This window comes from Malaclemys terrapin, chromosome 6 (assembly GCF_027887155.1).
Source record: "Malaclemys terrapin pileata isolate rMalTer1 chromosome 6, rMalTer1.hap1, whole genome shotgun sequence".
Lineage (NCBI taxonomy): Eukaryota > Metazoa > Chordata > Testudines > Emydidae > Malaclemys > Malaclemys terrapin.
The window spans coordinates 44,229,592-44,252,912 of NC_071510.1; the positions used below are offsets into that span (position 1 = coordinate 44,229,592).

Here is a 23,321-nt window from a genome sequence, read left to right on the forward strand (position 1 = left end):
CAGATCAGTACAGAGATGCACTGGTTGGAGAAGTTTGCACTGTGCTTTTGCTTCTGTCAGTGCTAATGCTCTCATGATAATCAAATTCACATACCATTACAAAAATATTGTGTGTTGCTGTATTAGATTACCAACCTTTAAGGGCTGAGAGTAAGATCATGTTAGCATCTTCTTCCCCAGTTCCTGCTTGTTAGTGCGTATGTCTACACATGGAGGTGGGGATGTGATTGCCGGCTGGAGGAGACACAGTTGCACTAGCTCTCATCAAGCTACCATGCAGAAACAGTAGTGTAGCTGTGGTAGCGTGGGCAGCAGCTCAGGCTAGCCACCCAAGTATGTACCCACAGGGTCCAGGAGGGTTTGTACTTGGGGTTGCTAGTCTGTCCTGCCACTGCCATGCTACTGTTGTTAGTGCTCTAGCTCGCTGACAGCTAGTAGGAGTATGTCTTCTCAAGCTGGGAATCACCCCCACAGATCCAATCGTACACATACACAGTATTTGCATTTCCATGTGAATTTGGTCTATTTGCTGAATCTGTTTCTAAGAAACAGCAATGATCAGACCAATGATGGAATACTTTAATAGATTAAATAATTGCAATATCCATTAATGGAATTTTATGTTTGTATTGCATCAGCACAAGAGGCCTCACTCAGGATCATCACCTATTGTGCTAGGTGCTGTGCAAGATGACAGGAAGAGATGGTCCTTCCCCAAAGAGCTTATAATCTAAGAAGCAATTTGAGAGAGACAGAGAAGAGGAAGGATGCTGGATGAAGTTGGAGAGAAGTTGATATTGGCAGTTGATCAGGGAGGGAGCTGTACAGCTGTTTAGAAAGAAAGAGGACATTTTCAGAGCAGAGAGAATCAAGTGGGAGAAGTTGGCATAGCCATGGGACTCTTGCCAAAGGCATTGAGCAGCATGGGAGTAATTGTAAAAGTATTTCACAAAACATTTTGAGAAACGAAAAATTGTTCCATTTTGAGCCCTGCAAAATGGAAACAATGACATTCCAAAATGTTTCAGGAAATTCTTTCTGTTTTCTGATCAGATCTAGTTAAAAATCAGAGGCCATTGGAATCTTGACTATGGTACGGCTGCCGTCATACCGGTACATCTGGGGCAGCTGGCTGTAGCAATAGTGAGATTTTTTGGAAGTGAGGAGAGATGTGGGTCTCAGAGGAGCTGAAAAATGGTGTGGTTGGGGAGCTGTTGGCTCCAAACAGTAACAGCGAGGGTGAAGTAGATCACCATTATGGCTTGACTCTTTGAACGTATCATGCAGTGTTTTGGCTCACAGCACTGGGCCAGCCCATGGAAATAGGCTGAAGTTAAGTGAAAATGAAGGGACAAAACAAATACTACTTATGCTCTCAAATCAGCTGGAATAATTTTCAGATCTGCATTTGCAGAGCATTTTCAGGGTGTGATGACTCCATTGTAAGTGAGCACTGTGCTTGTGGAAACAAGAAATATGACTCTTTGAGCCAATCCCATTTTTTTATCCTGGGGCATATAGGGTGGAATACTTGTCCAAACATTGCAGACAAAAAAAGCATTACAATTCTTTTTTTAAACAGAGACCAAAAATATCTACGGGGGCATGATCTAAATGCCATACTGAAGCAAGTGTTATTTATTTGTTCAGTTTCTTGCAAAACCACAGCAGCACCAGCCGCTGGTGTGAGTTTTGAGTATTGGAGGGTAATGATGATACAAGTTACCCGCAGGACGATGGAGAAGTGATTCCCATGGCTATCTTGTGGCTCTCTGTAGCCATTCAGGATTGCTGTACACAAGAAAATGTTTTCAGAATTGAGGTTGTTGCAGGCTGACAGAAATTTCTATGCAGGGAACTCATCACTGGTATAGAAAAGAAATCTATAGCTTCTGAGTATTCTAGGGAGAACACTTGTATAGGAAGCCACTGAAATGGCTACTGCAACAGAGACAGGAACCAGTTTCACTACTGCTAAGTAATTTAACATAAACTAGGACAAAATACTATCTTTATTGCTGCTTTATCTCTTTTAGTGGGGAGGTATTTAATAAATCATGTGCTCATTGTGAATAATGCTAATATGAACTGGTTTATTAGTATGGTTACTTTGTGACATTTGATATGAGACCTCCAGCACAGTCAGATTTCATCAGAAATCTTAAATAAAATAAACACAAACAACTATGAACTAATGAGGTCTCCAGTGCTGTGTAATACCTTTTATTTACATTAGAAGGATCAGGCTCCAGTCATTTGTGACTTTGCTTATGCTGGCCTTCCTAGCCTCCGGAAACAGAGGTCCTGATTCTCCTCTCTCTTCATCAGAGCATACCAGTAGTGGCTCTGTTGAACTTAGTGGAACGACATCTGTGAATAACTAGTGGAAGTGATAGGAAAATCAGGTTTGAGTATGCTAACATGACCGCAGTCCAGTGGTCTCTGTCTCAATATAAAATATAAAATAACTAAAGATAGCTACCGTTTGTTAGGTCTTTTAAAGAAAAATCTGAGGGTAAATCTGACACTTATTATTTTAGTTGCTGATTTCAGAGAACGGTTTAGAAAGCCAGCTTGTAAGTGGCTGGGGAGCTAGCACACAGGAGCAGCTAATGGGAGTTTTGCAAGGGAGTTTAGAGACGGAGCGTGAGAGCCAGATACATCTAATAAACATTATCTAAACTTAGGCCAAAACTCCCTATCCCCCCCAAAGAAAAAACCAAACAAACCACACATAAAGAACAAACAAACAAAAAACTTTGCAAGAGTAAAAATATTGGTGGCAGAATTCCAGCAGCTGAGTGGATCTTTCCAGTTTATTGCATTGAGTGCAGCATGGGTGATTATCTGCCTTGTGGTCAGGTGGCATAAGTGTGTGTTCAATGCAAGCAACTCATGGCCCTCAAAAACTGAGTATGGGCTCTTGAGACCAGGGTGGCTGAACTGGAGGAGCTAAAGGAGACAGAGAGGTACATAGACAAGACTTTCTGGAACACAGTAGAGCAATCCCAACCCCAGAATGACAGCCTCTGTGCTGTTGAGGAGGATGAAAGTCTCAAGAAGGAGAACATCAAGCTGGAGCTGAGGGACCCATAGTTGGGACCCTCCTTCCTAGGTTATGTCACAGTCTCACCCTGTCACACTGAGGATACCCCTGTGGGGGAGGGAACACCAATTACTGGGAAGAGACAGGTAATAGTAATAGGGGATTTGATTATTAAAATATAGGAAGTTGGGTTTGTGATGACTGGGTGAACCGCACGATGAATCGTCTGTTGGGTGCGAAGGTTGTGGACCTCTCAAGTCATCGTACATGTAGGTACCTGTGACATAAGGAAAGGTAGGAGAGGTGTCTGGAGGCTAAATTTAGGATGCTAGGACAGAGATTAAAGTCCAGAATTCTCTGAAATGCTTCCAGTTCCATGCACAGGACCAGTTAGTAGGCAGAAATGCAGGGTCTCAATGCATGGATGAGATGATGGTGTAAAAAGGAGGGATTTAGGTTTATTAGGAACTAGGGAACCTTTTGGGAAAGGAGGAGCCTGTTCAGGAAGGATGAGCTCCACCTAAACCAAAATAGAACCAGATTTCTGGCATATAAAATTTAAAAGGTTGTAGAGGGGTTTTTAGACTAAAGGCTGGGGGAACAGGTGTGGAGGAGCACATGGTTCAGACAGACACATCCCTTAGGGGAGAATTTATTAAAGAGGATACTCTATATCCTAGTAAAGAGGAGAGAATAGAAGTTGATAGAGCATAGGTAGGAACTGAAGAGACAAAGTCTAAGAAAAAAATAGTCCAATTCAATTACGTTACATGAAGGCAGACAACTAAATATTAAGAACTTTTATAAGTGCTTGTATACAAATGCAAGAAGTTTAAGTACTAAGATATGTGAACTTGAGTGAACTGGTATTAAATAAGATTATTGATAAAATAGGCATCACAAACTTAATGAAACAATGATAAATAATGGGACACCGTAATATAAGAGTACAAAATATATAGGAATAACAGAGTAGGTTGCACTGTTGAGGGAGTGGCAATACATGTGAAAGAAGCATAGTGTCAAATGTTGTGAAGATTTTAAATGAATCAAACAATACCATAGAATCTCCATTGATAGAAATTCCATGCTAGAATAATAAGGCAAGTCTACACTACAAAATTAAGTTGACCTAAGTTACATTGATGTACAGACACCGCAAGAATTAAATCGCCTCTGCATATCCACACTATGCTCCTTGTGTTGGTGGTGTGCGTCCTCACCAGGTGACTTGCACCGATTTAACTGTCAGTAGGGGGCATTGTGGGATGGCTTCTAAAAGGCAGAAACAGTAGATGTAAGCAACACAGGGTCTACACTGACACTGCATTGACCTAACTACATCGACTTAAGTGCTACACCTCTCGCAGAAGTGGAGTTAAGTCGATGTAGTGGACGACTTACATGGGTGGGAGCTACATATTAGTGTAGATGGTTACAGAGTTAGGTCAATGTAAGCTGCTTTACATCAACGTAACTCTGTAGTGTAGACCAGAGCTAAGAGTATAGCAGTAGGAATATACTACTAACCATCTGATCAGGATTGTAAAATGCTCAGAGAGATTAGAAAGGCTACAAAAACAGAAATGTAGTATTAATGGGGGATTTCAACTATCTACTTATTGATTGGTAATGTGTCACCTCAGGACGAGATGCAGAGATAACGTAAGAGCAGGTTGGACAAACACCTGTCAGGGATGGTCTAGATAATACTTACCCCTGCCTTGAGTACAGGGGACTGACATAGATGACCTCTCAAGGTCCCTTCCAGTTCTATGATTCTATGATTTCTAGACACCATTAACGTTTCTTGGAGCAGCTAGTCCTGGAACCCATAAGGGGAGAGGCACTTCTTGAGTTAGTCCGAAGTGGCACCCAAGATCTGGTCCAAGAGGTGAAAAAAGCTAAATCACTTGATAATAGTGATTATTATTATTGTATTATTATATAGATTATTATTATTATAATCACTCGATAATAGTGGTCTCCCTGTAGGGGAGAAAATACCAAAGAAACCCACCTCAGTAGCATATAAATTCAAAAAGGGGAACTACACAAAAATGAGGAGGCTAATTAAACAGAAATTAAAACGAACAGCCACAAGAGTGCAATGCTTGCAAGCTGCATAGAAACGTTGAAAAAACACCATAATTGAGGATCAAACTATATGTATACCCTAAGCATAAACAAAAAAACAGAAAGAGGACCAAAAAAATGCCACCATGGCTAAACAACAGCCTAAAAGAGGCCGTTAGAGACAAAATACATCCTTTAAAAGTTGGAAATCAAATCCTAGTGAGGAAAATAGGAAGAAGCATAAATTCTGGCAAGTCAAGTGTAAAACTATAATTAGACCCAGGCCAAAAAAGAATTTGAAGAGCAACTAGCAAATGACACAAAAACGAACAGCAAACATTGGAAGCAGGAAGACTGCCAAACAATCAATGGGGTCACTGGACGATCAAGATGCTAAAGGAACGCTCAAGGAAGACAAGGTCATTGAGGAGAAGCTAAATGAATTATTTGCATAGGATTTCACTGCAGAGGACGTGAGGGAGATTCCCACAGCTGACCCATTCTTCTCGGATGACAAATCTGAGGATCTGTCCTAGATTGAGGTGTCAGTATAGAAGATTTTGGAACAAATTGATAAATTAAACAGTAATAAGTCACCAGGAACAGACTGTATTAACCCAAGAGCGCTGTTTTTAAAATAAAGTATTGTAAAATGAATGAGGTGTACTCTACTAGCAATAATCCATTATAAGCAGAGCATTAATAGACTACTCGGGCACTTCTCAGGTAGTTAAACCTATAGTGCCTATGAGGAATGCACAAGTATCCTACAGTGCACTCCCAGTCATGTCTTATTGCTATATATGCTCAATTGCAGGCCTAATTCAAATCCCATTGGACAAATGTCCTCATCCATTTAGGGACCACCATGGTTGGGACATTTGTCCCCCACTGGCTTCTTTTATCTTTTGGCATGAAATAACGTTTGGGGTCATTTTGCTTATGTGGGAATGCCCTGTGGATGGTAAATCTGAATCTAAGAAATGATTCAGCAAGCACAGATTGAGGCAGAAAGAAATAACTTTATTAGTGATAATAAATTTATAAAAACAACTAACAATAAGCATTTCTTCAAAATTTAGCTACCTATAGTTTGTTAAACAGAATTTGGAAGATGATCTGTGATAATGCCAGCTAATAACTTCAAATAATGTTGCAGTTCTATCAGATGACTATTACGACATGGTGACAAGGCAATTTGGGAAAAATTGTGCTGCTGCTCTCTGTGTTGTATCTGCCATGTGGATATAGAGGAGCTCATTCACCACACAGCACTAAATTCTCTCTTTCACACACACTTGCATAAGTGGAAAAGGGAAGGTTCACATTCAAATTAGTTGGGAAGAGTGCATTGGTAAGAAATCATTGCATTAATATTACTAAAATGAAATGAAAAATAATAAGCATTTGATTTTAGCTGAATAATTATTTTTTGTTTGACTCCAGTAAGCACATTTCATCTGATCTTTTATTCTCATAGCAGATATTTTTGCAGTGTAGTATTTTAAAATGATCGTTATATTACCCAAGTTCCCTGGGTACTGAAACCTGCAGGTGGCTATAAGAAATGGTCTGGATGATCTATATTAAAAATGATAAATCATTTTCTTTCTTTCTTTAGCATTGTCTGCTCCCCGAGATACTTACATCTTTCTGACTCATGTATCTGTATTGATTATTACACCATCTCCCTATTACACTTTAGCATCAGATCTGTGTTTCATTTGACTGCCAATAATGACGAGCGACAAATTCATCATATTGCAGTATAGGTCACACCATCTGAACTGCTGCTAGTATAAATGTGATCCACTAGCCACAAACCAGTAGGCAGCTTTACAGCTACCATTTAACCTGCACTTGAAATAATGTTATAATTCTTGAGAGGTTCTGTGGTGTAGAGGTGAGAGTTCCTCCAAAGTTCTAGCAATGTCTTTAACAAAGATTCCCTCTGTATCTTCCAGCAAGTTACTTAATCCTTTTGTGTCTGCTACCCCATCTCGAAAATGGGAATAACAACAATTACATATAAAGCATGATATTGAATAGATTTGCAAAGTCTTGTGGGCCAGATTGTGCCCCTGAGATTGGTATGCAAATATTTCCTGCTTTGGAAAGAAAGGGGGATCAACAATCTCTTTACTCCGGTCCCTCTCTTCCTGGGACCCTGCAGAGATTCTCCTCTGTGTGGGGAGTCTCAGTGGATGAGGGCAGGCTGCAGGGAGGGTTTTTCCATCAGACTTGTACAAATTACAAGAAAAAGGTAATATAGATCCTGGCGTTATAACCTTTCCCTCCGTGCTTCTGCACCAGGGAAAACCTCCCTTCAAGTAGGATACCAGGGCTAGCCATGCTGCTTGTTAGCCAGCATGCCCCGGACCCAGTGCAGAGACACAGGGCATATATGTGGATGGTAGGACCCAGGTGATTCACTGGGTTCTAGAGGCAGAACCCAATTTATTCAGCCTGGGAGAGGGGACAAAGTGTCCCTTGCCTTTTAGAATGATTTGGGGTGAACTCTGTGTGCAGATCCTGGCAGAGTTTGCCCCAATTCTAATCACCTCCCTTTGCAGGTATTTCCACTTCAGGGATGCTCGAGGTATGTGTGTGTGAGAATGAACTGGGATCCTTTGTCATCAGCACACGGGAATAAAACTGAAACACAAATATGCAGCTGTGACTCTTTTGGATTCAGAACAAAAACAAAGAGCTGGTAAAAGATTTGAATAGCTACAGTCTGTGTATGTCAATTTCAATGGAAATGGCTAAAATTGCTTGTTCCTCATTCTCTAGAGGAGTCAAAGCATTTGAAACAAAAAAGACTTGTGACATGAAAAATGTGTGTTTTAGAGAAATTGCATTGAAATCAGCATGAGTGAACTTTTGACACTTAACAATGTTGAAAATTGAGTACTGTGAAGCTGACTAACATAGCTATTATTTAATTACCCTCAATAGTACCTGTTCCTTAAATTATTATATATGAGAGAGATTAAAATTTGTCACTGTAATGCATTTTCTCTGCATCAAAGTAAAACAGAGAAACATAATTTAGTCCTCTTATGTCACTGTAATAAATACATTGATTCTTATCTGAGCTGAAAGGTAAAATGAAATGAGAACTTGATCAGCAACATGAAAGATGAAAATAGAGTTGTGTGATTCTGGCAGGGTTCATGAACGGAGTCCTGCAAGTTGGTTCGTAGATTCATCGATTTAAGGTTAGAAGGGACCATTGTGATCATCTAGTCTGACCTCCTTCACATTGCAGGCCACAGAGCCTCACCTACCCACTCCTGAAATTGACCCCTAACCTCTGGCTGAGTTACTGAAGTCCTCAAATCATGGTTTAAAGACTTTGTTACAGAGAATCCACCAGTTACACTAGTTTAAAGTGCAAGTGACCTGTGCCCCATGCTGCAGAGGAAGGAGAAAACCCCCCAGGGTCTCTGCCAATCTGACCTAGTGGAAAATTCATTCCTGACCCTAAATATGGTGATCAGTTAGACCATGAGCATGTGAGCAAGACTCAGCAGCCAGACACCTGGGAAAGAATTTTCTGTAGTTACTCAGAGCCCTCCCCATCTAGTGTCACATCTCCGTCCATTGGGCATTTTTGCTGCTAGCAGTTGCAGATCGTTACATGACATTATAGGCAGTCTTATCATACCATCCCCTCCATAAACTTATCAAGCTCAGTCTTGAAGCTGGTTAGGTTTTTGCCCCCATGGCTCCCCTTGGAAGGCTGTTCCAGAACTTCTCTCCTCTGATGATTAGAAAATGTCATCTAATTTTGAGCCTAAACTTGTTGATAGCCAGTTTAGATCTATTTGTTCTTGTGTCTGTGATGGGTTGGATCACAGAAACCTCCCAGGAGCTGCCACCTGTTGTGCCAAGACTACTTCTACCACTGCCTTCCCTGCCAGCTCGGGGCCCCAGTACCCTGTCCTGCTGAGCCAGACACTCCCGTCTGCTCCAACAAAGACCCAGGATCTGAATTACTTGCCCCAAAGCTGCAGGTTTACCTGAAAGCAGCTAACAGAAGTGTTCCTATCTTTAACACTCAGATGCCCAACTCCAACTGGAGTCTAAACCCAAATAAATCCGTTTTAACTCATAAATTGTTCACCCTCTATAACACTGATAGAGAGATATGCACAATTGTTTGCTCCCCCAGGTATTAATACATACTCTTGAGTTAATTAATAAGTAAAAAGTGATTTTATTAAATACAGAAAGTGGGATTTAAGTGGTACGAAGTAGTAACAGACAGAACAAAGTAAGTCACCAAGCAAAATAAAATGCGCAAATCTATGTCTAATCAAACTGAATACAAATAATCTCACCCTCAGAGATGCTTCAGTAAGTTTTTTCCTCAGACTGGACACCTTCCAGGGCACAATTTTTTCCCCTGGTACAGCTCTTGTTCCAGCTCAGGTGGTAGCTAGGGGATTCCTCATGATGGCTCCTCTCCTCCCTTTATTCTGTTCCACCCCTTTATATATCTTTTGCATAAGGCGGGAATCCTTTGTCCCTCTCTGGGTTCTCACCCCCTCCTTCTCAATGGAAAGACACCAGGTTAAAGATGGATTCCAGTTCAGGTGACATGATCACATGGCACTGCAAGACTTCATTGCCCACTTGCCAGCACACAAGTATACTGGAAGACTTACAGGTAAAACAGAGCCATCTGCAGACAATTGTCCTGGTTAATGGGAGTCATCAAGATTCCAAACCATGATTAATGGCCCACACTTTGCATAATTACAATAGGCTCTCAGAGTTATATTTCATATTTCTAGTTTCAGATACAAGAGTGATACATTTATACAAAAAGGATGATCACACTCAGTAGATTATAAGCTTTGTAATGATATCTTACAAGAGACCTTTTGCATGAAGCATATTCCAGTTACATTATATTCACTCATTAGCATATTTTTATTAAATTATGTAGACTGCAACATCACAGTGTCCACATTGGTATTTAATTTAAATAACTCCTCCTATCCCTGGTATTTATCCCTCTGATGTATTGATAGAGAGCAATCATATCTCTCCTCAGCCTTCTTTTGGTTAGGCTAAACAAGCTAAGCTCCTTGAGTCTCCTCTCATAAAGTAGGATTTCCATTCCTCGAATCATCCTAGTAGCCCTTCTCTGCACCTGTTCCAATTTGAATTCAGTTTTCGTAAACATGGGAAACCAGAATTACACACAGTATTCCAGGGTTCTTGATCTCAAACAACCCACCCTAGCCTTCTCAACAATCCTGGGAACAGCCCATTTCTTCCTGTATGTTAGATGTCTTTGGAGCAGACAGGATCCAAGGAGTGTGAAGAGGGGGAGAATAGATAGGCTGATGGAAGGGTGAAAGGAGATTCACCAGCTCCCCATCTGTGCTAAAACCTCAGGTGCATATTCATCAAACTTTTATGAGTGTTTGGACATTTTGTGCAGCTCTAGAAAGCTTTTCTCTGTGCATCCTATCAGAAGAGCAGTGATGCAGGGCAAGCTTAAAGCTACTCAGTGCAAACCAGGTCAAACAATTAATATATGCAATGCAGAAAATTACTTACCCTGTTAATACATAAACCTGCCAACTATAACTCTTCTGAGCCACAAACCCCAGTGTCTAGAACCTAATTATGGCTCAGAGCCATACATGTTGGGGGCCGGCGTAAAGGACATCCGCTGTTTCAGCAGTGATGGAGGGAGGCATTGTGCCTGTGTAGGATTGGATCATGCATAAGGTCTCCAGAGGTGCTCTGATTGCCAGCACTTCCTTCACCTTTTGAAAAGGGGTAGCATATATTGCCTCCAAATGCTTGCTTGACAGTGAAGTTTGGGGGCGTGGCAACAGACATGCTAATGACACCATTCAGACGTGCCCTTCAGTGGTGGTGGTGCTGCTGGTGCTGACAGCAAAAGCTCTGGCAACCTCTCTCTGGTACTCAGAGACCAAAAAGAGTTCCATAATGTATATTTCCTGTGTGGAAATATGGTGGCTGATATCTTCGCCAACATTAGATTGAATTGGGGATCTCTAGAGTTGAAAGTATGAGTCACTATAGCTTGAGCTAAAGAAATAGGCTCTCCAGCTGGGAGCGGTAACAGACTCTCATATTCTGTGGATCAGGCATTTAGGGGGATAGGAAACGCATGCTGTTGAATTATACAAGCCTAGGCTGGGAGGCAAGGAAGGAGGCCTGCCACTGCCCCATAAATGCTGGGGCAGCCATATGGTATGCGGTAGGACCTTTAGCAGTGCCATTAGTACAGTAAAAGGTTAAGCATCTATACAGAAAAAGCTTCACTGAAGTCACACTAAACAGATTTCTACTGGTGTCTGAATTCACTGAAAGTAGCTGCACTCCTCTGAGGTAGTGCTAAACAGGTTTGATTTGGGGTGACCTGTTCAACTTGTCTTGTATCTTAAACACTAGTTTTCTTTCTGGTCTATTTATGCCTTTTAATTCAATTCCCTGTATTCAAAGTGCAGCATATAAGACAGCAATCATATAAAATAATGTTGATGTAATTCTATTACTTTCTATTCTGTTGTGCTCTCTTATTCACTCTAATAGAATTACTTAAACATTATTTGAGATCATTGTTGCTTCAGAGTTTGCCTACACTTGTTGAACTTAAATATGTGGAGGGAACATTCAGAATAGGGAATGTAGTACCTGGGTGGATAACCTTGCTGAACACTGACTACAGGATAATGGAACAGAGGGAGTAGAAGGTGAGATAGGGATTCAAAAAGTCAGCTGAAAATGGGGTGTATGCTCTGGCGAGAAGCTTGCACACTGGTTTAATAAATCTGCTGGCCATGGGGTATATGCTTTGGCGAACTTGCATGCTAGTTTAATAACAGGAAATATTGAGTCTTTGCTCTCTCTGAAGCATGAATCTTGCCTGTTAATCAGGAAGAAAAAAGCACTTCATAGAATCTACAGCAAATATGGGAGTCTCATGGGGAAAAGAAACTTGTGTAAGTGCTTTTTGACAGCCATGTATTTAATACTTAAAAATACACAAAAAAGGGAAGAATCAATACAGGAACAAAATCAGTGAAAGGGAAAGCTAATGTTACAGTGGTGACATGCATTCATGTCCTGCTTTTGCCTGGTAATGCAGTACCATTAATACGTCTCTACACAGGTTGATTTGACTGCAAGCCATTGCTTACATTTCCTATGGAAACAAGGGCTTGAAGTAACATGAGCCAATACCAGTGCAAGATCTGGTGAGAAGTCACCCCAGATCTTATGAAGGAACCATGGAATTGATGCACCAGCATAAGAGTCATACAGAAGGATCTTTGCAAGCATGACCGCCTCTCTCTCTCATTTATATTAATTGTTCTCTTCACATGATACTTGTATGGGCGAAATCCATCCCTGTTGTAACAACATGACTTCAACCACAAAGCCATAATTTACTGGCTCTAATAATTATCAGGCATCACAACACAGGGGAGTTTGAAGGAGGCTAATGTAGTGGTTTTGCAGATTATTACAAGGAGCTCTTCCCAGGTATTGGGGGTGGGGATTGCATGGGAGAAAGTACAAAGGTGCCTGTTGGAAAATGTGACAAAATAGGCTATAAAGGCTGGCATCATTGGCAGAGCAAGTGTTGAGGGCTGTGTACAGTGAACAAGATAACAGGTAGGGCAGGGCTAAGCCATGAAGGGAGTTAGAGGATCCTCCAAACAAATGCTGAGCAAGTAGAGAGGTATGAGAGATAACAGGAGAAGACAGAGTCATGAAAGCCTAATAAACAAGTGATCTGATATTCAAAGGTGTTAAGCCAATATTATCTAGCAGTCTACTTTCTGATTTAGGGTATTTTGTTTAAGCTTCCCCTAAAAGCTTCCCCTGGCTGGAAGTGTCATGGGTCTCCAAAACAGCCCTCAGTCTTCCAGGGAGGACTGCTAATAACCTGTGATTTTTCTTTTAATCTCACAAAGACAAAATCTCAACATTAGTGACAATTGGTTTATATTGTAACAGGCTTCCCCTCCCCAACAGCTGGGGTGCAGGTGGGATGATTTGAGAGAGGTCGGGGAATGGCCAATGAAACAAAGCATTCTCTTTTATTTAACTTTTACCTTAGTGTTTCATACAGTTGCCCATCACTGTATTTCAGCATCTTCCATACAAAATCGCTCGCAAAAGCAAAATCTCTAGCAGACATCATAGAGTCTCTAGATCTTCTCCTTTCTCAGGGTAAATCCCCTGCATGGGGTAGGGTGGTTTGGTTGGTTTTATTTGCTTACTTGGTTTATTTGTTTGTGTTTTGGGAGGTGGAGCCACTGGTTTCCAGCTCTAGGGGAGGCAGGCACTATTTGGTGAGAGCTCTGGATGCATTCAAGTGTGCTAGATTCTTTTTGATAATGTGTTCTGGCCTCATTCCTTTAGGTGCCCCTGATGCTACAGTATTTTCAAAGCTATCTGCAAGAAAAAGGACTAGTTTGCAACCCCCCTGGGGATCATGCCCTGCACATTGGGCACCCCTACCTTAATTTTATAGTTTCCCCCAAAAGAAAGGGAGCTCAGCCCATAACAGAACATTTTCCCTCACACTTGATCTCACCTGCTGACATGAATACTGATGTATGTGACAAAGGGATCCAGTACCTGAACACAGGAGGAAAGAAATCCATGGAAAATTCAGGCAGTTCTCGCTGCAAAGCCAAAAATATTGGTTGCCTTGTAGTGGTCATAAAGGAAGCACATTGAGCCAAATTCTCTATTGGTGTCAACAGGAAACAATAGAATGGCAAACATTTACACCAGCAGAGAATTTGGCCCATTGAGATTACTTTTGGGTTTCTATCTATCTATCTAAAAAACATGAAAGTTCTCATTGCAGACTTGTTTCTGTAGGCCATTCTATATCAGTCCAGCATGAAGCCAGGAGACAAACTGAACTACGAAGAGTGAATATTAAAGAGGTCAAAACAAAATGATCTTTTGAAGTAAGGAACCAGTCAAAGGGATATAACTCCAAATGGCCAACACTGGGTTCTGTTATGCTCTTTCACGTGGGACATAGAGAAGCACTAGGCTTTGAACATGTTATCCCTGCTAAATTGTGAAGCACAGCAGACAACAAGGGTACATCTACATCTGTGACATGACTGCAGCTGGCCTGGGTCAGCTGACTCGGGCTCGTGGGGCTCAGACTGCAGGGCTGTAGACATTCGGGCTCAGGCTGGAGCCCAAGCCCGAATGTCCACACAGTAGTTTTACAGCCCTGCAGCCCCACAAACCCAAGTCAGCTGACCTGGGCCAACGATGGGTGCTTAATTGCAGGGTAGACGTACCTTAAGTGCACATATCATACATCATTTGTCTTCTAACCAAGATCAATGGATGGAAGTAGATGAACATAAGGGATTGTTTGTGACCATCTGATCCAAAGCCTGAAAATGTCTTTCAGCAAGGCTGTGCCAGGTGTAAACCAAAACCATATGTTCTTGCCTTTGAGATTTATCTGCTGCAGTGTTTTTCTAATTCAGCCTCTGTGAGCTTCTCCCCTCCTGTGTGCTAGCATCAGTGTTCTTGTCTGAGCATGCTCAGCTGAGTCAATCTTAGGCTATTATTTAATCTGGACCTCTTTTCATCTTCTTACATGTGGGAAGGTAATATGCATTACTTCAATGGCAGTCAATAGCCAGACATATCTCCAAAGCCAAGAGGCTAAGTACCACAGGAAGTCAGAAATGGAGCAAGAAAAGAGCCAGAGGCCAACACCAAGAAATCATGGTGTGACTAGAGTCCAGTGGAATTCATATTAAAAATCCATTACCGCTCTTTTGCTTCCCAACAATGGGGCAGCAGAAAAAAATCTCTTTATTCTTATAGTATGATCATGAAAGTATTTATCCTGGTCAGAATATCTAAAGTACTTTAAAATATAATTCTATAAGAACATTTTTTTTGAAATCTAAGGAAAATACAGTTACAACCCTGTAGAAAAAAATATCAGGATAAAATTACCAGTCTGGACCTAATTGTTCCTGTAAGGCACTAGCCACTATAAGGGACAGCGCAGAAATGCACTGTCCCAAGGAGAAGTTGGAGAGGGATTGTGCATCAGGAAGCTCCAAGGGCACCAGAGGATTGCATTGAATGGTGCACCTTCTACCCATGTTCCCAGTGCAGAGTGTGTGGGTGTGAGCTATGGCCCTGCTTCCTCCCCTCCCCCTTTTTGATAATGTGATTGTCTCTGGTCCTTCTGTGGGGTACACAGCAGGGAGCAGAGAAGCTCCTTGTACCTTCCCACCCTCATGCATCTCATGAGGAGCAGTCACAATCTGGCTCATTCCCCCCCCCCCACCGCCCCACACACACACACACACACACACAGAATGTCAGCTTAGAAAATAATTATTTTCCTTAAATCTTCCCACATGCTTACATCTTGGAAATGATGTGCATATAGCAAATGGGTAATGTGCTTGCATCCATGCTACATGTTTTCTCTTGTGCACAGACAATACACAATGAATAAAGAGAGAGAGGCTCAGTCCTGTAAGATATATTTTCTTGTCATTTTTCTCCAAAGCAGACAGCTGTTTCTTATCTGGCTCCGGCTTCCATCTTCTTAAGACAAGAAATATATTCTTAAAAAAAACCCAGTGAGGATGTTAGGCAGAACATTTCGGAATGGAAAAAAACCCTGTTTCTTTGGAGTTTTCTTAAAAGCTGCAACTGTCCCTTGAAGTGGTGGCTATTGACAGCCAATGAATTTCATTTCCATTGGAGACATTTTGTTTAAAATTTTCTTTCTGTATGAAGCCAATGTTGGATTTGAGAAAGCAAAATCAATAATAGGTGTCAGCAAATGGTTGCCCTGCTCATTCTGCCTTTGACAAGTAATTTTAGGTGACCCCATTTAATCAGGATGAGACAGTACTTAGACACTGTTTAAGAAATTACCCTTCGATTTGTGCTCTGGATAAATGATTCATGAAAGAGCCATTCCAGTTTCTTGCCAGCTTGGAGTGGTCGCATTCAAATTGCATTCTGGAAATGCAACAATGAAAACTGCTACAGTGAAGTGTCAGCTGCAGTGCTAGACTTTGATTGTAATGTAATTAAGTCAGTGCATTGCGGAAATGGAATGTAACTTCATGTAAAACAGTTAGTCTGTCAAATAAGCAAGCAACAAACCAGTTTGTGTACCTGTTTATTCACATTTATCGCACTGATAAATGTGAATAAACCCTGATGAAGTGGATGTTTGAATTGGTGTAAGTTTATTTGTCTCCTGATGTGTAAAAAACTTGCCATCTCTTGGATGGTGGATGTTTTAATTATATAACAGATATGTAGAAAACTGAAATGGGTATTTTAAAATTAAGCAAAGGCCATTGTTTTGTCTTTTTTCTAATTAGTAAATATAGTGCGCTTATTAGGAGTTGCAATTTACAGTCAGTTCCCTGTACTGAATGTATAAAAAGGTTTCCTTGATTAAGTGGACTAATAACAAATTAAGTAGATCATAACACATCACTGTGGTCTAGCATTTACCCTCATATTTTAGGTATTGCTCAAATATATCAGAAATGATTTGAAATCTAATTGGCATAACACAGAGGACCAGTTTAATTAGTTGGCTTAGTTTAGTAACCTCATTTATGAAGAAAGCAGCCACATTTTAACCACAATGCCTTGCAACGTGCAATGATTTAAAAAATAATTCAAAACTGGCCTACCATATAAAACTGGATGCCAGAGTCCCGATCAGTGCAAAATTGATGTGATTAGCAGGTTGCCTTCCTTTTCACTATTCTGCTTACATTCCTATAGATGTGTAATGTACACTCCTTCCTTCCAATCCTGTATACGTGCGAGGAATGAACAAATGACGAAGGGATTTGTTTCTCATGCTAATCAGAGGCTGCAGAGGACTTAGAAGTGCCTCTATTAAGTTATATGTCTAAGAAAGCTTACAAGCTGTTCTAATAAAATAGATGTGGCCCTTCACACTAAAGATACATTAATATAAAAAGGACTGCATTTTTGAGTAAAAATAAAAAAAGTAAAAAGTAAAAATAAAAAAAAAAGAAATTTTTTTATTTGTCTGCCAGCTTAGTGGTAACATCAACTTGAGATGTTCAGAGACATGAGACTCAGGAGTGTTTTTTTCTAGAAAACTTTAGCAAGGCTTTTCTTGTTCTTCTCTACATTTTCATGATGTTTTATAACAGCACAGATGCACACACAAACCTAAACACACATCAAATAATGTTGTGACATTATATGTGTAGCTAATATACCATCTCAAGGAACGTTTTCTCCCAACTGTTTGCTGTGTTCTGGACTTCATTATATAAAAATCTTCGCCAAAAAACAGGCATAATCCTTGTAGCTTTGCTAGTAGCATTCATCTTCTAAGGATCTGAGAACTCAGTAATGACAAATACAGCATCAATATTAATACTTCACTTGATAAATTGCAGAGATCTAGATGCATTGCTTAACGTTGTCAACTGTGACTTCCCAGCAAAGTGAAAGGCATTTGAAAAATTACCGCTCGTGTTTCAGGCTAGGGGAAAACTACTTTTTCAAACAATAAAATGGTTTCCTTTATGGACTGCTAAACCAGAATCAGGGTTTTAATTGGGGGGAGGGGGAGAGAGACAGGGATGTTCCTGCAGCTGAACCCTCGAAATAGCTATGTCAGATTATTTAAAGGTGGAATTCCTAATGGGATCTCCAAATCCATCCCCTACTTATGAGCCATCTCATGGAATGATAAAGATGTCTTTATGGTGATACTGTGAGCCAGTCATGAGAGGAGAATCGCATAAAATAAACCATTTGAAAATGTGAGTTTGTCGCTGGCTCTTTAGTGGGACGAGTAGGGAAAATGCTGCCAAGGTTTATTAGTGACTTGGATCTTCTTTCTGAGCTTGGGTTGCATACATAGAATTAAAGGGAAGAGAGCAATTAAGCTGTAAATCATGAGAGCTCCTGGGTTACTTGTTACTTATTTTGACCTTGCATAGGCTGTGAGATATTAGATCAAAGCCCCTTAAACCCACCTGAGAAGTGCTCAATTTGCATAACAATTAATCCTATCACTTTTTATCTCACCAGTTGCTGTGGCTTAATTGTAATAATAATAATTAATAAAGTGCAAAGAGAACAAAACAGAAGTGGCCACTCTCATACTGGGTTCTGACAGGCTGCCAAGGGGAATGAAATATTCCATTGGGTTGGAACAGGCCTTGCACAGTGACTCCACAGTCCATCTGAGGCATAGGGTAGGAGTTGGTCCTACATGTCCACTGGGCTCTGAATGTTGTCTTAACCCTCTTAGTCCTAAAGAATTCAGACAACCTCCCTCCTCAGGGAGAATGCATCTCACACACATATCCTGTCTCGCAGTAAGGCCATGACAAGGGAAAACATCACTCAGCTTTGTTTTTAAAGGCCTTACTTTTGTATGTTCTGAGTAGGGACTAATGCAAACAAGCAATGAATACAGGTTATAACTTATTGCTGGAAACAACAGAAGAGTTCACAGCATTTTGATATTTCTCCTACTGTATTGGATGTAGTCCTATCAAGTCTATGTAATCTACCAATATAGGTACTTACAACACACTCGTAGTCATAGTATCTGAGTGCTTTAGAGGTTACCTCTATGGAACGATGATCCTTGTGCATATAACGGAGTCACCAAACGAAGCCTTTGTTTTAAGTCCCATATAAAATATGTTCTCCACCTCCCTCAGCATGCATACAAAGTCCCAGAGGCAAAAACGCCAATTAGCAAAAAGAAGGCTACTAGCTAGTTGTGCTTAAGATTGGTCAGCCAAAGCAGGTGACTGAGGGAGGGGAAAAATTTGTCAAGTTACAGGGGAATCTTTGTTTCTAACTCTAGGTCCTTCTTCAGTTATCAGCAATGATGATGATTCGGCAAGTCCCCTCCATCACATTTCGAATGGGAGTAACACTCCATCCTCTTCTGAGGGCGGCCCAGATGCTGTCATCATTGGAATGACAAAGATTCCTGTCATTGAAAACCCCCAGTACTTTGGAATCACCAACAGTCAGCTCAAGCCAGACACATGTAAGTACAGATGTTTATATGTATTTTGGTCATTTATTTTTCTCAGCCATGAGCTGGGTTTCTTTACTCGAACTAATGGGGTAATGATGTAACTTGCAAGGGTAGTGGGGGTGGGGGGGTTAAAATGTATTCAAGTGATTAAGGACATTGGTACATGGGATGAACTGCTTTACATCTGTCAAAACCAAAAGGCCAAATTCAGCCCTTGTGAGGAGTCAATTAAGACAGCTGCACAGAAAGCCTACTGAAGTCACTGAGAGACTTTCCATTGATTTCAATGGCCTTTGGATCTGGCCATTGCACCTAATATGAATTTGACCCAGTGTATTCTCAAGAAAAGACTAATCTTGCTTTGGGCCAGAACCAGAAGTCAATATTTGCATAGTATCGTTATATACATTCTGTTATCAAATTACTTGTGTTGTGGCTATGAATGTAAATTCACTTTGAAATATATATATATTTAAAAGTAATGCTAAAATAGTGTTGAGATTAGAGGGTGACAACTTTTATTCTTCTGCTTTATTTGTATAGTTCAGGCTTTATATTTAAAAAAAGGTGTTTAATATTTAAGATGAAGCAGTAGGTTTTGTTTTCACCTCAGATGAACAGTAAGTTTAACTGTCACATATATGTTCTCAGACAATCAGCTTGGAGGCATACGAAGTGAATGGTTCAAAAAGCACGCCAGGCTTCTGTTACTGATCTCCAAAACAAATATTAGTTTTGCAAATGAACATTTTAAAAGTTGGGGGAGGCTGTTATTGAAACATTAAATATAATAGTACAGCAAATAATAAATATATTGTGGTCATCCACAAATACTGTGGATAACTACTGTCACTAACATATTATAACAGGTGAGGCAGTAATTGCTATAATCAGAGTTTCTTAATGATTTCCATTCTAATTCACAATTTTCAGTCATTTATAGCTATCTCAAACTTTTACCTTTTGGACTGAAATTATTGTGGCTTGGTCCCTAGGGATTTTTTAATGCTTCAGCAAAAAATGGTTTTGTAGCATGAGAAGAATGAGAAAAAATTACTTTCCTCATTATTAAAAAAAAAAAAGCAATCTTTTTTTTTTTTAACAGTCGTAAACAGAGGTTGAAAATTGTAGTAGAAATGGCCCATATTGATGACAAATGCCTTTAAGTGTTCCAATAAAAAATATTCTCATTTGACTAAGTTATGAACCTTAATACATTGTACACTTGACATGCCCAATAGATTTTGTATAAGCTTTTCCTTAAATTCATAGGCTGTCTGATCCATTTCCAATGGAAGTCAGTAGAAAGACTCCCATTGACTTCATTGGGCTTTGGATCGGGACCCATGTGTGTGGTTGAGGAATGCTACATTGTGTATTGATGCATGTAATTGATTTAACTATGCAGCAAAAATTTTAGTGTGGATGCACTAGCTGGGTCTTTTGCCTTAAACCTTAGACAGTTTACAGAGTGTAACAGGAACCCTCCTCCAATCGCTGTGTGTTTTTTAACAAGTAGAAAGGCTGAGAACAGGTAAGGTGACCGATGCCCCAATTTTATAGGGACAGTCCTGATATTTGGGGCTTTTTCTTATATAGGCACTTATTACCCCACCTCTATGCTGATTTTACACATTTGCTATCTGGTCACCCTAAGACCAGGGCACCTACCTTTCCTGTGAAACCTTGAGATAATTCCACATTGTGCACTTAAGCACAATCTACTGCAAAATGTCAGGGTGCCTTGGCAACACCAACTTTTGACACTTTCTGGCTTGTATTCATGCAATCTTAATGTTCTCTTAATGTTATTTTCTTATATAGAATTATTGTATAATAATACATCTCCAAATAATCTGATATACCACATACAGTATGCTGAAATAATTTTTTTGTACTTGATAAGCATAAGGAGAACATTGTATATGTGTATTGTGATTGGGAACTCAATTCCTATGAAAAATAGAATTCATTAGGGGATTACAACTGGAGTAATGTGCCCTCATGCCATCTACAAAGTTACATAAAGGATCAAGTGTATGAATATTAGGCTCTTGTACTCCTGCCCCCAGCTACGTTAAAACACATTTTAATTGGTTTCAGAGTAGCAGCTGTGTTAGTCTGTATCCGCAAAAAGAACAGTAGTACTTGTGGCACCTTAGAGACTAACATTTTAATTGTTCTTCTGAAAGCAAACTTCCGTGCATGTAAAGTCTCTGGCTTTAACAAAAATGTTTAAAAAATGTATGTGCTCTGTTCCAAAACAAAGAGGTCATTTGAGTTGAATAGGAGGTTGAAGCTCAGCTATAGAAGCATTGCATCACAATTGAACAACACTAACTACAGTAAAAGTTGTAAGTCAACAATCTCAGGTCCTGATCCTGAAAAGATTCAGGTCTTTTCTACTGAGGCCTTAACTAGAGCAGCAACACGAACTATGCAGGGGTGATTTCTAAAGTGCACTGACGTGTTGTGCATTAATTGGTCTGTGTAGACTTTGCTGGTGCACACTAAAAGTTTCCTAGCATGCTTTAGTATAGTGCCTATTTGAAACACCTCCCACCCCAGTATGCATAACTCCACTGTGTAGACGTGCCCTTAAACATGTACTTGATTTTGCACATTGTGAGTAATATCACTGACTCTAATGAAATTACTCACAGGGAAAAAATTAAGCATGTGTGTAAATGTGTAGAGAATGAGGGTTTAAGTCTTCACATTACTATGCATGATATGATTTGAATGATGAGGAAGGTGGAGATCTATACATCAGGTCATTCCACGTTCTGCTACACTGCGTTGATGTTCTCAGTGTCTGAGGTATTTGGGTTTTTATTATTTTAAACAAAGAGAACCAGGTAAACTACTATAGCACAATATAATCAAGACAAATCTGGTCTCTTCTAGCACATTAAGCATGTCCAATAAAGAGGGTAATTTGAATTGTCTGAGACAAAAATGGTCTTCCCATGAATAATTTCACACACACTCTCTCTGTCTCATTCACTCACTTTTTATTACAGTGTTGCACTTGTCCTTCTGCGATCTGCAAACCTCCTCCTGATTTGTATTTTTGATATTTTTATAAGCTATAAAGCTCTCATACCGTTTTCCTGTTTACAGTAATACCAGCTCAAAATGTCATCTGGTTTCTCATCTCAAGTAAAATAATTAACATTTATGTTTACTCCATATCCAGCCTAAATACAGCTGTCGTCTAAGTATTAGACACCCCGTCAATGACTGTCATGATGGAAAATGATTGTCATGCAGGACCCTGTGTGATTAATATTTTTTATGCTGCATTTTTGGGGGCTAAGTCGAATCACTTTCCAACACTAATGCTATATTTAAATGGAATTTGAAGGAGCATGTTTGCAGTGAATTGCAAGTGGAGTTTGTTTTTTCGTTCTCCATTTAAGTGATGTTTTAACCTCTTGTCAAATACCTAATGCTGTAGACAGAGCTCCAACACTAACTCTGAGAAGTGTGTGTGTGTTTATAAAAATAGCAATCATAATAAATCCCATTTGAAATTCCATCACCAAAAAATCAGCATTTCTGCCACTGAAAAAAATCATTCCTGAGAAGAACCAGCATCTAAAAGTCTGGAAATGAGGAGACTAGACATGATAGTGCTCCCTTCCCTTCTTGGTGCAGTCACTCAAGATGAAAAATCAGAACTGGTGAGGTTTAGTTTCAGTAAGCACCCAAAAGTGTGGAGGTGAAATCCTGGCCTTGATTTCATTCTGGATGCTTATCTAGACATTCACTGAATGTACTGATAGACAATTGAAAATGACCCTCCCTCCCTCATCCATGCCTATGTGATATTTCCCATTCCAGCCATCCGTGGTTAAACATCCATTTTCCTCTGGCTGTCCAGCAAGCCCACAGGACTCAACTCTAACTTCTGCCCATCTCGCACCCCCATCCTGCCATGGCATGAACACTCACCTACTGCTGGCCTCAGGTTCCTCCTCCTTCTATTCAGGGTCACATAGAGATTTTGAAGGGCCTGTGACAATAACTGACACAGGGCCTCCATTCTTCCAAAGAAATTACCACTTGGAGTGCAGGTTGTGCGGGGGTGATGGTTGGAGAGGCATTCAT

General features: G+C 40.2%; 1 protein-coding gene across 5 annotated transcripts in view; it reads left to right on the top strand.

Annotated features, from left to right (window-relative positions):
- The window catches only part of NTRK2 (neurotrophic receptor tyrosine kinase 2), a 283,920-nt gene that overhangs the window by 149,429 nt on the left and 111,170 nt on the right, over positions 1–23,321 (top strand). For 4 of the 5 annotated variants that reach the window (XM_054031461.1, XM_054031460.1, XM_054031463.1 and 1 more), the window contains one exon: positions 19,029–19,217. In XM_054031461.1, coding sequence (XP_053887436.1) covers positions 19,029–19,217 — 189 coding nt within the window. The remainder of the gene's footprint in view (positions 1–19,028; positions 19,218–23,321) is intronic. The other variant, XM_054031462.1, reaches the window with a different exon arrangement.